The 14,334-nt window shown below is 41.3% G+C and overlaps 1 protein-coding gene across 3 annotated transcripts in view; it reads left to right on the top strand.

The window, feature by feature from the left end:
- Positions 1-14,334, top strand: part of IGBP1 (immunoglobulin binding protein 1) — a 28,236-nt gene that overhangs the window by 4,689 nt on the left and 9,213 nt on the right. For 2 of the 3 annotated variants that reach the window (XM_012460818.3, XM_064368989.1), the window contains 3 exons: positions 5,741-5,936; positions 8,155-8,234; positions 9,269-9,381. In XM_012460818.3, the coding sequence (XP_012316241.2) occupies positions 5,741-5,936; positions 8,155-8,234; positions 9,269-9,381 (389 nt within the window). Of the gene's footprint in view, positions 1-5,740; positions 5,937-8,154; positions 8,235-9,268; positions 9,382-11,807; positions 12,468-14,334 lie in introns of those variants that run through there. The other variant, XM_064368988.1, reaches the window with a different exon arrangement.

The following is a 14,334-nucleotide window of genomic DNA, read 5'->3' as shown; positions in this document are numbered from 1 at the left end:
AGACCAGTCTCTCTAAGTAGTTAACTATTATTCTCTCTTTTCTTCATGTTTGTTTCCTTCTTGGCACTTATGTGCAGTTATTTCATATGTGTGTCTTTCTGAGTTTTGTTTCTCTCCCCTACTACAGTGTTTATACTCCATGAGGGCACAAGCCATTTCTTGTTCACTGTGTTATGCTTACCATAGAGCTTGGCATATAGAAGTTACTTAATCAATACTTATTGTTGACAAGCAGGAGAAAGAAGAACAAAAGCCCAAAGCCAGGGTATATTTAGGTATGTTCAAAGACTAGATAATAGTCTGGTTTGGCAGAAGCTAAGAGCAGTATGGTTGCAACTTTGCATAAGGAAGCGATGTGTATATAAAATATTGAAAAAGAAGAGAGGCAGAGGCAGAAATACAAGTTAGCATGTTATAATAGTACTTCAAATAGGAAGAAGCTATAAAAAATGAAGTTATAGCTATCAGAGATATTACTTTTGCAAGAAGAGTTTACATGGTTAGAAAACAAATTACTCAGATCCTTATTTACTATCTGGAAGTCCCCTAACCCCATGCCTTTAGATACTGAGGCCATCTTACATAAAACACCTGAATGGTATGTCCTCTCTCTCAAAACCTGTTTCTTCATGTGTATTCTCCAATTCCCATATTTAAGGAGTGAGTATGAGTCTGGTTGGGTAACAGCACCTCCATCCTTTTGAAAGAAATAGAGAAGTGGACGCTGGGTAAGTATTGAGTTTAGTTTTGGATTTACTGAATTTAGGTTCTAAAGTGACAACTGGATAGTCATAGACAGATGGAAATGTGCAAGTAAAATTTATGAGACTGTTTTGTGACTGATGTGAAAAATTTAGGAGGCCTCTGCTTTGGTGGGTGTAGATGAGTTTGCCAAGGAAAAACATGTAGACAGAAAAAAAATGAAGGATAAAACTTTGGGGCAAGTTAAGGGAGAAGGAAGAGGAAGGAAACAGCAATCAGAAACTCAGTTAGGTGGCTGGGTGCGATGGCTCACACCTGTAATCCCAGCACTCTGAAAGGCTGAGGTGAGTGGATCACGAGGTCAGGAGACCAGCCTGGCCAACATGGTGAAACCCCGTCTCTACTAAAAATACAAAAAAAATTAGCTGGGCATGGTGGTGGATGCCTGTAATCCCAGGTACTTAAAAGGCTGAGGCAGGAGAAACGCTTGAACCTGAGAGGCAGAGGTTGCAGTGAGCCGAGATCGTGCCACTGCACTCTAGCCTGGGTGACAGAGCAAGACTCTGTCTCAAAAAAAAAAACCAAAAAAGAAACTCAGTAAGGTACAGGTACTTACAGGAGCCTGGAAAAGAGAAAGCAAATGTTAGGTCCTCTTTGAAGCCTTTCTGTAATTATCTTCCCTCCCAGATACCATGGCATTTAGTTCATGTTACTTATCACAGTAAAACTGTCAGTCTCTAGACTTGAAACTCCTCAAGATCAGAGACCTTGACTAATTGTATCTCAGTATCCTAAATATATCATTGTATATAATTGTATCCCTTGGTGCCCAACCCAGTAATTGGATCATAGTAGGTTCTTGGAGGTATCTTTGGGAGAGACAGAGTGGTCATAAAAAAGATGGAAGCAAAATGCAGTAGTGGAAAAAGCCTAGACTTAGGAGTCAGACCTGGAGTAACTAATCCAATTTCTACCACTTGATAGATGTGGCATCATTTAGCACCCCTCCAGCCTCAATTTCTTTATCAGCTAACAGTATTACTCCTTACAGAGCACTTTCATGTGTGTTTTTCCATTTGATCCTTTTAACAACCCCATGAAATAGACATTCTTATCCCCATTTTAGAGATAATAAAATGGGCTCTGAGAATTGAATTGCTCAAGGTTGCATAGGTAGTAAGCGGCTAGGTTAGGATTTAAACTCAGGTCTTCAAATTCCCAGTTCTAGTACCGTTCACACTGTAGCATAGAAAAGGGAATAGTAGGCTAGGTGTGGTGGCTCATGCCTGTAATGAAGCCGAGGCAGGGAGATGGTTTGAGTCTAGGAGTTCAAGACCAGCCTGGCAACATGGTGAAACCCCGTCTTTACAAGAAATACAAAAATTAGCTGGGTGGTGGTGTACGCCTATAGTCCCAGCTACTCAGGAGGCTGAGGTGGGAGGGTGGCTTGAACCCGAGAGGTCAAAGCTGCAGTGAGCTGTGATCGTACCACTCTATTCCAGCCTGGGTGACAGAGTAGAGACCCTGTCTTAAAAATAAACAAAAATAAAGAGAAGAGTGATCATTCGAAAAGGTTGAAAAATGAGTTGAGGGTAAGTGTTTCTAAGACAGGGGAAAGGCACAAGTAGAGTGAAAAACTAGCTGCTAATGATGAAGAAGATGATCAATAAATAGAGTGAGGCCTGGAAGACTGTGTGGGAGGGACTAGATTGACAACAAAAGTGGAATGGTAAAGACACTGCCTTTGGTTGGGCACAGTGGCTGGTGCCTTTAATCTTAGCACTTTGGGAGGCTGAGGCAGGAGGATCATTTGAGGCTAGCAGTTCGAGATCAGCCTGGGCAACATAGTGAGACCCCTGTCTCTACAAAAAATTTAAACATTAGTTGGGCATGGTGGTGTGCACCTGTAGTCTTAGTTACTCAGGAAGCTGAGAGGTAAGAGGATCACTTGAGCCCAGGAGGTCAAGGCTGAAGTGAGCTGTCATCACGCCACTGCACTCCAGCCTGGGCAAAGAAGCGAGACCAAAACAAAAAAAAAAAAAAAAAAACAAAGATATTGCCTTGGAAATGCCTTGGTAGAGACAGAATCAGCTCCTTAAAACGAGTAAAAGAGGAAGAGTGAAGTTACAAAGATTTTATGGTTAAGAGGGAAATTGAATTCTACATTGGCTGGCCATCTGGTGAGTGTGATGATGATAATAGTCTTCACAAAAGATTAACAAAAGCATGGCTGAGCAAGGGTGACCACTCAGCCAAAGTTTGACAATAGTGATTTGTAGCAGACCCATTTAACACAAGTTTCTAATTCCTTAACTCTCTTCAACAGCTTGGGAACAGAAAAAGGGAATGGTGAAAGTTGCCCAGGGTCAGAAGGTTTACAAAGATAGGGGATTCTAGGGTAATAGAGAGTGTTTCCATGTAATGGCCCACCACGGGGAATATGTAACAGTGATGAAGGTCTAAGACAGTGGTTTTCAGTCTGTTCTTTGGAGCCCTAAAATTTCACTGCAATGCCTGGGGTCGGGGGGCAGGGGGGATGTTGGCAGCCATCCTGATTTAGCCAAAGTAAATACTTTTACTTGTTTATTACTTATGGGAGTTTCATGGCATCTCTCATTAGAAGAAAATGTTCTTTTACTAAGACAAAACAGTTTAAAAAACACTGGGTTAGAAGTTTGAAAGATGATGAGCAGGCTGGGCATGGTGGCTCACACCTGTAATGCACTTAGAGAGGCTAAGGCAGGCAGATCACCTGAGGTCAGTAATTCGAGACCAGCCTGGCCAACATGGCAAAACCCCATCTCTACTAAAAATACAAAAATGAGCTGGGTGTGGTGGTGCACACCTATAATCCCAGCTACTGGAGAGGCTGAGGCAGGAGAATCGCTTGAACCCAGGAGGTGGAGGTTGCAGTGAGCCAAGATCATGCCACTGCACTCCAGCCTGGGTGACAGAGCAAGACTGTCTCAAACAACAACAGAATGATGAGCAAAGTCATAGAAGCTAGGAAGTAGAAGAAAAGGAGCAGAGTACAGTAGTTGGGCTTTAAGCATGCAGGGAATGGGAAAAGAAGCAAAAGAACCTTATTCAGAGGACTACTAGATTAACCCCGAATTTACCCTGAATTATAGACATCCTAAGGTCCTTGTATGTTTTTTTTTTTCCCTGTGACTTAGGTACATCCAGGAAAGAGGGTTGGGGATGGGAGTGAGACTGGAGTTAAACATTCTCAAGTAATATCTCCAATAGCATTCATGAACTAGGAATTGTAGTTCTTTGTCGTGTTTTACTCAAAAAGCTACCTAGGATGATGGTGTTTCAGTTATTTGTAACATTATAGTAAATGTCCACTTGTTAGGTAAAAGGAATGGAAGAGCCTAAAAAATTTTATAATAGCCTATTCAGAAGGTGATTCTTGACTTTTCGTGGGTCATGGACCCCTTTTCCCTTTGATAATTTGATAAAATCTATAAAAATTTCTCAGCCAAAAAAGAAAAAGCATACAGGTAGAGGTCTGTATAAAATTTGAGGGAGTTCAAGGGCCACCCCACCACCCTGAACTCTCTGTGGACTTCAACTTGAGACTTACTGATTTGGTTGAAGACTTACAGAGGAACATCTGATTCTGGAGAATCTAGAATGGGATTTTAAGTAGAGATATTTCAAGATACGCCTCTTGGAAATCTTGATGTTTTTTCTTCTCTCTTTCCTTCAAGCTCTTACATCCAGTAAATCAACAAATCATATCTATTTTATATTTTAAATACACACACATCTCACTGTCTCCATCGCTACCTTTCTATTTCAGGTCACCATCTCTCACTTGGATTGTGGCAGTATCCTCTTAATTGCTTTCCCTACTTCTATCCTTGCCTCATAGCCTTCACAGCCCATACTCCACACAGCAGCCAGAGTAGCCCATATTATGTCACTGTATTCACGTCACGTATTCTATTCAAAAGCCTCCAGTGGCCTTCCCATTTAAAATACCATGGTATTTGATATTTTGGTTATTGTGACCTACCAGGTTCTATACATTACAGCCCTGGCTATGTCCGACCTCATTTTCTATCACTTTTTATCTCAGTCACACTGGCCACCTGGTTATTTCTCAGCCATGTCAGGCCAGGCGTACTCCCACCTCATGGCCTTTGTATTTGCTCTTCCTCCTTAGCATACTCTTGCAGATATTGGCATATTTTCTTGAAAGCTTTGTTCACTGTCATCTCTTCAGAGAGATCTCTTCTGACTACCTTGTATATAATAGCACCACTACTTTTGCACCATCACTGTATGCACTTGACCTTTTTGCTCTTTCATAGCACTTATCACAACCTAACTCATCTATTTCTTTTTGTCTACTCCCACTAGAATGAATGCTTCATGAGAGCAAGGACTTTCTTTTATACACTGCTGTGTCTCCAGCACTGAGAACGGTGCCTGTCACACAATAGGCACTCAGTAGATATTTGTCAGATGACATACCAGAATGCATCCTGAAAAAGAAGGCAGCTAGGGTGGTTGAGTCTTCAGATGATAGAAGGATGAGCCAGAAGAGCTGGGAATGTTTTGCCCAGAAGAAAAAAAGAGTTGACCATTTTTTAGGCTGTTTCACAAGGCATTCCTGCATAAGTGGCAGGTAAATGACCCCTAAGATTCTGATTTTTTGAAGTGTAATTCTCAAAAGGGAAGCATCATAGAAAGCACTGTGTTTTGATACTAAGCACCCACCCTAGTAAAGATCAATATAATCAAATGACTAAGGTACTCATCATCCCTAAAGGACTAGCTGAGATCCGGTTACTTCGGTATTTTTCTGGCTTCAGAATGTAGTAAGACCCCTGCTGGGCCCTTACTTGTCATCTGAGGGAACTGCCTAGTGGCAGAGTCTGGGATATAGAATCTATATTATTGCCAAGGCAGAAATCGGCATGCTTACTACCTGGTCATTTGCAAAGATAAAATCTTATTGAGGCCTTCTTTTGAAGGAATCCCTCTTTATTTGTAACTTCATGGGTAATGCTTTTCTGTGGAACAGATACAAGCAGAAGAAGGAGTTGGAGCATAGGTTGTCTACAATGAAATCTGCTGTGGAAAGTGGTCAAGCAGATGATGAGCGTGTTCGTGAATATTATCTTCTTCACCTTCAGAGGTGGATTGATATCAGCTTAGAAGAGATTGAGAGCATTGACCAGGAAATAAAGATCCTGAGAGAAAGAGACTCTTCAAGAGAGGTAAGTCTGGCCAAAGAAAGCTACTGCCAGAGATTTGAGTATTCTATAGGAGGGTAATCAAATTAAGATCCTTTTAAGTCTCCATAAAATCACTGTTTTTATCAAGATGAGTATAGAAAGGCCGAAGGGTCACTAGGGTAGCTTTCTCTTTAGTTTAATGTGTTCCCCATGCTTTTTAATCTGTAACACACTTGTAGTCATTTGTAATTTGGTAGTACACCATGGGGAACAGAAATGTCTCTGAAATGAAAACTGGTTGGTTGTGGAAAGTGGTGGCTGCTGAAGGAAGGCATAGGGAGTTAACCTTTAAAATCTGTGCTGACTGGCAGCCGTGGTTGCTCATGCCTGTAATCCCAACACTTTGGGAGACCAAGGCAGGCAGATCACTTGAGGCACAGAGTTTGAGACCAGCCTGGCCAACATGAGAAAACCCTCCTCTAGTAAAAATACAAAAATTAGCCAAGCATGGTGATGCGCATCTGTAATCGCAGCTGCTGCAGGCCGAGGCAGGAGAATCACTTGAACCTGGGAGGCAGAAGTTGTGGTGAGCTGAGATTGCATCACTGCACTCCAGCCTTGGCAACAGAATGGGACTCCATCTTAAAAAAAAAATTGTGCTATAATAAAGGGGAAGAGAGGAAGAGGATGGGAATGGAGAAGAAAGGTAAAACTGGAGGAGAGGGAGAAAAGAGTAGGAAGAATGTGAAACAAAAGACCAAGGGGATATGCTTAGTTTGGGGGAGGAATTGGAATTTAACCTTGCCACAATGATGCACTCTCACACCTTTAGATTACCCAAGTAGGAGACACAGCAAGGGCATTTCCATGCACAGAGTGTCCAATAAACCGGTAAAGAAACCTGGTGTAACAGCTTTGGCTTTCTTTGAACATCATAACGCTGTTTTGGAGTTGCTGCTTCTAAAGAATAGGGTCAGCTGCCATTTGTTCTTTGGTTCAGGACACAACATGAATTGGGTTGAATTTATCAGCAAGTCACAGGCATTTAAGTCCTCAGAGAAACCTCTTAGTAATTTGATTTGTACTAATTAGCCCAGGAGCTCTTGCCTCAGGATAACATCAACCTAGTTCTTCACGTTAAGAGATCAAAGAATGAATGAACAATTAGTATTCTAAGGTCATAAGGCTTCTGGATCATATCTAGATTGGTACTTCTCAAGCATTTTGAGGCTGGACTTTTCTGGGTCCTGCCCTGTCCCTTTCTTTGTGTGTGGGTTTTGTGGTTTTTTTTTTGAGATGGAGTTTCGTTCCTGTTACCCAGGCTGGAGTGCAATGATGTGATCTCGGCTGACCACAACCTCTGCCTCCTGGGTTCAAGCAATTCTCCTGCCTCAGCCTCCCGAGTAGCTGGGACTACAGGCGTGTGCCACCATGCCCAGCTAATTTTTGTATTTTTAGTAGAGACAGGTTTTCACCATGTTGACCAGGATGGTCTCGATCTCTTGACCTCGTGATCCACCTGCCTCGGCCTCCCAAAGTGCTGGGATTATAGGCGTGAGCCACCGTGCCCGGCCGGTTTTTTGGGTTTTTGTTTGTTGTCCTTGTTGTGTTGTTGTTTTAAATTGTTCTTGTGGTACTGGAATTGGCTCTGAAAGTGATCAAGCTAGAACTAAGTGAGTACCTTTTCTTTAACCATCCTTTGTTTCACCATGCCCCTAGAAAGCCAAGGTTCCTTGCAACTTTTCTATATACCTCTATATGGAAACTACTAACCAGTCCTTGTCCTTTCCATTTAGGAACACTGACTTCTAAAGCACCATAGAAGTTATTGACAATTAAGTGCATAATTACATTGGAAGAGGTTTTAGAAGAAAGGTGGTAGCGATTCAACTTTTTAACTGAAGGCCAGGCTGCAGAAAGGGGCTTCAAGTTCAGCTCAAGGGATTTACGTGGAACATGGAAGAGGGCTTTGGAATCTCCTTCTTTGGATGGGGTATTTTAAAGCCAAGTAATTTTTTTACTTTTAGTGACATGATACCTGGGAGAACTTTCTCTTTCTCTCTTTTTTGCAAGGTACTCAGGCCCCCTTAGAGCTAAGGAACCTTCACCGTTAGTGTTCTGCTGCTATATCTTAGAAACTGATAAATCGAAAGTGAGTGAATCTTGAATCCAGGATTTTTCAAGCACCTGAAGACTTGAGAGCCCGCATGGTAGGTTGGTTAAAATGGCAAATTCACCTGATAATTAATTTCCTTTTTAGGCATCAACTTCTAACGCATCTCGCCTGGAGAGGCCTCCAATGAAACCCTTCATTCTCACTCGAAACACGGCCCAAGCCAAGTAAGTAGTACTAGAAAGTGGTTTGCTTTGCAACCCTCTGCTTTTATGGGTCAGGGTGGCAATTCATGAGTAACCCACAGACTAGGTAGTGTTGAAAAGTCATGATCTCACCTATGGAAGTTGTTCTTTCATCAAAGGGATATTATCTCTCCTGAAACTTTCTCCATGTCTCTCTTCCTCAGATACTTCCTCCACAAACTCGAGCTTAAAAATAGACACACATTCATACAGACCTTCAGCTCTAGTACTTGGTAAAAAAGAAAAAGAAAAAAACAGACACCCATGGGCCAGGTATGGTGGCTCACGCCTGTAATCCCAACACTTTGGGAGGCCAAGGCGGGCAGATCACCTGAGGCCAGGAATTCACCTGAGGCCAGGATCACCTGAGGCCAACTTGACAAAACCCCATCTCTACTAAAAATACAAAAATGAGCTGGGTGTGGTGGCAGGTGCCTGTAATCCTGGCTACTCAGGAGGCTGAGGCAAGAGAATCGCAATAATTGAACGGAGAATCGTATACTTTAAATTTTTGGGTTTTTTTTTTTTTTTTTTTTTTAACATTATTGGCACTCTTCCTGCCTTCAGCTACGATTCTCAAAAGGACATATTTGCCTCTCTATGATTCAATTCTGAGTTCTTGAGATGCTTTTCCCTAGGGTGGCAGGAGAGTCTCCTTCTTTTCTGTACCTTTCAGAGTCACCGACTCTACCCATTCCACAGTGTCTTCATTGCTCTGTGGGGCATTGGCCTCTGGGTTTGCTTAATGCGAGATGATCCTGGGCTATTCATCTTCTCATGAAGGCTCTTGACTTCAATGCCCCTTTCTGGATCCCTTTTTTTAAACATATCCTCCCATGAGTTTGTACAACTCCTTAGAAGTTGACTGGATAGGGAACAAGGCTGAAAAGGACACAGATTTTGTTGTTAAAGAGAAGAGACTTTTTAGTAGTGGTGTTGGTTTTATTTGTTTTTTGTTGGTTTTCTTTTTGTTTGTTTGTTTTGTTCATTTTCTAAATGCAGTGTAATTTTTGCAGAGTATTTGGAGCTGGTTATCCAAGTCTGGCAACTATGACGGTGAGTGACTGGTATGAGCAACATCAGAAATATGGAGCATTACCAGATCAGGGAATAGCCAAGAAAACACCAGGTATGACTGGATAGGAGGGAAATAGTACTTTTACTCCCTGGCAATTAAGTTCTCACCAAGTATAGTTGTCCTTTAGGAGCAGAAGTAGTGGGGGCAAAGATTCTAAGTAATAGAAACATTCTAGGCAGTATCGTGTTTATTATTAAATTGCAAATTATAGGAGGATGGGGACAGCGGTAGCATAGTTTGTAAATCTCTCCAAATGTCATGACATAAAAACAGAGCAGCTATATAGCAAAATCAGAAATCCATGGATAGCCGTTCTGCATCTGGTAATGGCAGAGCAGGTTGTATCAGGCCAGCCCCTCATACAGATAACAATTATAAACTGAACAAAATATTTTAAAAAACAACTACCTGAAGGTACTGGAAAGTAACCAAAAGCAGGTGTAAGCTGAAGGACAGTCAACACTTAGAAGGAGGGAATGATACTTGGAATTTCTTGAGGGCAGGGACTTTGACTTACTGTACCTTTAGTGCCCAACTTGGCAATTGGATCATAGTGGGTACGTGGAGTTGTCTTTGGAAGGGGAAGATGGAGAGGGTGGCCTCAAAAATGTGGGAGCCATAGGGCATAACAGAAAAAGTATGGACAGACCTGGGGTGAACAGTCCAACTTCTGTCACTTAATAGATGGGACATCCTAGCCCCTTGAGCCTCACTTTCCATATCTCATGTATTATCCATTTGATCCTTTTTAAAAAGGAAAAATAGAGACAGGGTCTCACTGTGTTGCCCAGGCTGGTCTCAAACTCCTGGGCTCAAGCAATCCTCCTGCCTCAGCCTCCCAAAGCACTGGGATTACAGGCATCAACCACCATGCTCGGCTTCATTTGATCCTCTTAACTTCATGAAGACACATTCTTATCCTCATTTTAAGATGAGAAGGTGCTCTGGGACAAATAGGTGAAAACAAAAAGAAAAAAAATAAATAAGATAGGCCAGGCACAATGGCTCACACCTGTAGTCCCAGCACTTTGGGAGGCTGAGGCAGGTGAATTGCTTGAGCTTAGGAGTTTAAGACTGGCCTGAGCAATATGGCAAAACACCATATCTACCAAAAATACAAAAACCAGCTGGGTATAGTGGCATGCACCTTTTAGTCCCATCTACTTGGGAGGCTGAGGTGGGAGAATCACTTGAGCTTGGGAGGCAGAGGTTGTAGTGAGCCAAGATCACAATAGTGCACTCCAGCCTGGGTGACAGAGTGAGACCCTGTCTCAGATAAATAAGATGAGGAAGTAGTCACTGAGAACTGACTTATCCACAGCTAGAAAGTGGCCTAGGTAGGATTTAAAAATCTGTCCTTCAAATTCCCAGGTTTAGTTCTGTTTCTACTATAGCACCAAAAAGTGAAGAGTGTTAATTTGAAGGGATTAGCTTTTCACTTGTGGACAGACTACAGTTACTATGATGTGGGGTAACTCAAGCTTAGATAGGAACTTGCTGTCTTGTTGTTTCAGGAATGAGAGAACTGAGATCAGGGTGACTAGCAGCTGAAAAATGAAGGAGGATATCCCAGAAAAGACAGAACCACACAGAAAACACCCTGATTCTGTATATAAACCCTACTGAAATATCTGGCTGACTATGCACGCACAGAATGGACTCTAAGCACCTTGATTAATGCTAAAATAACTGAATGGAGACTTCAGCTGTTGCGCAGTGCAAGGGAGACAGAATTTGGTATTTTGGTTTTAGACAAATTAATTGCCTGCTAAAATGAAAAATCAGTACTCTTTAGAGGAATGAAACAGAATTCAGAATCTCTCAATATATCATTTATCACATCTAGAATTCAATTCTAAGCTATTAGACATGAAAAAAAACAAACAGGAAAATGTGACTCATAACTCAAAAGGAAAGGCAATCAATGGATACCAACCCCAAGATAACTCAGGTGTTAGAAATAGCAGACAGGGACTTTAAAGCAGCTTATTTCTATCCTCAAGGGCAGAGAGCAAAATATGTTATAATTAATGAAAAGGTAAGAAATCTCAGCAGAGAAATAGAAACTATACACACAAAAAATTCTGGAATGGAAAAATACAATATCTGAAAATTCAAAGTTAGTGGATGAGCTTAATGCCAGATTGTTGCTGACAAAAGAGCTTGTCGGTTAACTTGAAGATCAATAGAAGTTATCCGATCTGAAAACAAAAGAGATTGGGAAAAAGTAAGCAGCATCTTGGTGGCCTGCGAAATTATGTGCAGAGATCCCATGTATGTGCAATTGGAATGCCAGTACAAGAGGAGAAAGAAGGGAACAGAAAAACATTAGAAGAAATGATGGCTAAAGATTTCCCTAGATTCAGAAATGTCAGCAAACCCCAAGCAGTTTAAATACAAAGAAAATCACACGTAGAGAATCTGCATATGTACCCCAGAACTTAAAGTCTAATTTTTTTTTTTTTTTTTTTTTTGAGACGGAGTTTCGCTCTTGTTACCCAGGCTGGAGTGCCATGGCACGATCTCGGCTCACCGCAATTAAAGTATAATTTTAAGAAAGAAAAAGAAAATCACACATAGGCAGATTATAGCCAAACTGCGGAAAACCAGAGAAAAAGAGGAAATTTTGAAATCATCCAAAGATAAAGTACACATTACAAATAGAAGAACAAGGACATAAATTATTGCTGAATTTCCATTAAAAACTGGGGGAGCCAGAGATGGTGGAACGTCTTCAAAGTGGTGGGGGGAGGAAGCTGTCAACATGTAATTTTATACCCAGTGAAAAATATCCATAAAATGAAGATGAAATTAAGACATTTTCAGATAAATGAGAGCGAAAAGAATTCTTCACCAGAAAATTGGCATTAGAGAAATGCTGAAGGAAATTCCTCAGGCTCAGGGAAATGGTACCAGATAGAAACATAAATATTCAAGGAGCGAAGAGCAGCAGAAATGGTAATTATGTCGGTAAATACAAAGAACTATCTCCCTCAACCCAATTTTAAAAAACTATACATGGCTTCTCAAAGCAAAAATTACAATACTGTCTCGTGAGGTTTATAATGTATTAGGTGTAATATATATGACAACCATCGCTAAAAGGACAGGTAAATGAAACTATTTTGTTTGTGAGATTCTTCTGTTTTATGTTAACTGATACATGTCTATGGCTGTATAACAAATTACTCTAAAACTTAGTAGCTTAAAATAATCAGCATTTATTGTATCACGTAGTTTCTGAGGATGAGGAATTCAGGAGCAACTGGGTAGTCCTAGCTCAGAAACATTCATGAGATTGCTGTCAAGCTGTCAGCTGGGGCTGCATTCTTCTGGAAGCTTGAATGGGACTAGAGAATTCACTGCTAAGCTCATTGATGTAGCTGAGGACAGGAGGCTCACATAGGGTTGCTCACAACATAATAGCTTCCTTTCCCTAAAGTGAATGATCTGAGAATGACCAAAATCGAAAGCCTCAATATCTTTCATAATGTTGGAATATGACTTCTGCCCTATTCTGTTGGTTATTATAGACCAACCCTGATACAGTATAAGAGGGGTCTCCATAAGAGCATGAATACCAACAGGCTGGGATTGTTGGGCACCATCCTTGAGGCCCCCCATCACATAGTATTAACTCTAGGCTGGGAAGTTAAGGATGAACATTGTATTTCCTAGAGCAACCACTTAAAAAATAAATAACTTATCAAGAGAATGAGAAAACAAGCCACAGCCTGAGAGAAAATACTTGCAAAAGACATATCTGATGAAGGACTTTTTATATTTTACTCAAAATATACAAAGAACTCTTAAAACCCAACAATAAGAAAAGGAGCAGTTTTAGGCCAGGTGTGGTGGCTCACATCTATAATCCCAATACTTTGGTAGGCCAAAGTGGGAGGATCCCTTGAGCCCAGGAGTTCAAGACCAGCTTGAGCAACATAGTAAGAAAGACCCCTCTCCATAAAAAAATTTTTTTTTAAACTAGCCAAGCGTGATGGCTCGTGCGTGTAGTCCCAAATATTCAGGAGGCTGAGGTGGAAGGATTGCTTGAGCCTGGGAGGTCAAGGCTGCAGTGAGCCATTATCGTGACACTGCACTCTAGCCTGGATGACACAGCAAGACCCTGTCTCAAAAAAAAGGGAGCAGCCTGATTAAGAAGTGGGCCAAAGACCTTAACAGATACCTCACCAAAGAAAATATACAGATGACAGATAAGCATGTGACAAGATGCTCTACATCATGTCATCAGGGCAATGCAAATTAAACAACACTGAGATACCACTATACATCTGTTAGAATGGCCAAATTCAGAGCACCTTAAATGTAAATGGAATAAATCTTCACATTAGAAGTCAGGGATCGATATCAGGCCTACCTGCATGCTGTCTATAAGAGATACATTTTAAATATGAAGACACAGATTGGTTACAAATAAAAAGAACACTTTGGGAGGCCTAGGTGGGCAGATCATGAGGTCAGGAGTTCAAGACTGGCCTGACCAACATGGTGAAACCCCGTCTCTACTAAAAATACAAAAATCAGCCAGGTGTGGTGGTGCACACCTGTAATCCCAGCTACTTGGGAGGCGGAGGCAGGAGAATTGCTTGAACGCAGAAGGTGGAGGTTGCAGTGAGCCAAGATCGCACCGCTGCACTCCAGCCTGGGTGACAGAGCAAGACTCTGTCTCAACAACAACAAAAAAAGATATATAGGTTGCATCCTAAATCTGAAAATTCAAAACCTGAAATGCTCCAAAATCTGAAAGTTCTTAAGGCTAATGTGATGCTTAAAGGAAATGCTCACTGGAGCGTTTTGGATTTTCAGATTTGGGATGCTCAACCAGTAAGTATATAATGCAGCTATTCCAAAATAAAAAACAAATCTGAAATACGTCTGGTCCCATGCATTTCAGATAAGGAATACTCAACATGTAGCATGCTAACGGTAAGCGTAAGAAAGCTGCAGTAGCTACAGTAGTATCAGATAAAGTAGCTTTCAAGA

The sequence above is a fragment of the Aotus nancymaae genome, unplaced genomic scaffold (assembly GCF_030222135.1).
Source record: "Aotus nancymaae isolate 86718 unplaced genomic scaffold, 86718_ANA_hifiasm-v0.15.2.pri h1tg000081l, whole genome shotgun sequence".
NCBI lineage: Eukaryota > Metazoa > Chordata > Mammalia > Primates > Aotidae > Aotus > Aotus nancymaae.
Note: the sequence above shows the minus strand (reverse complement) of the source record. Positions and strands in the feature narration are given on the sequence as shown.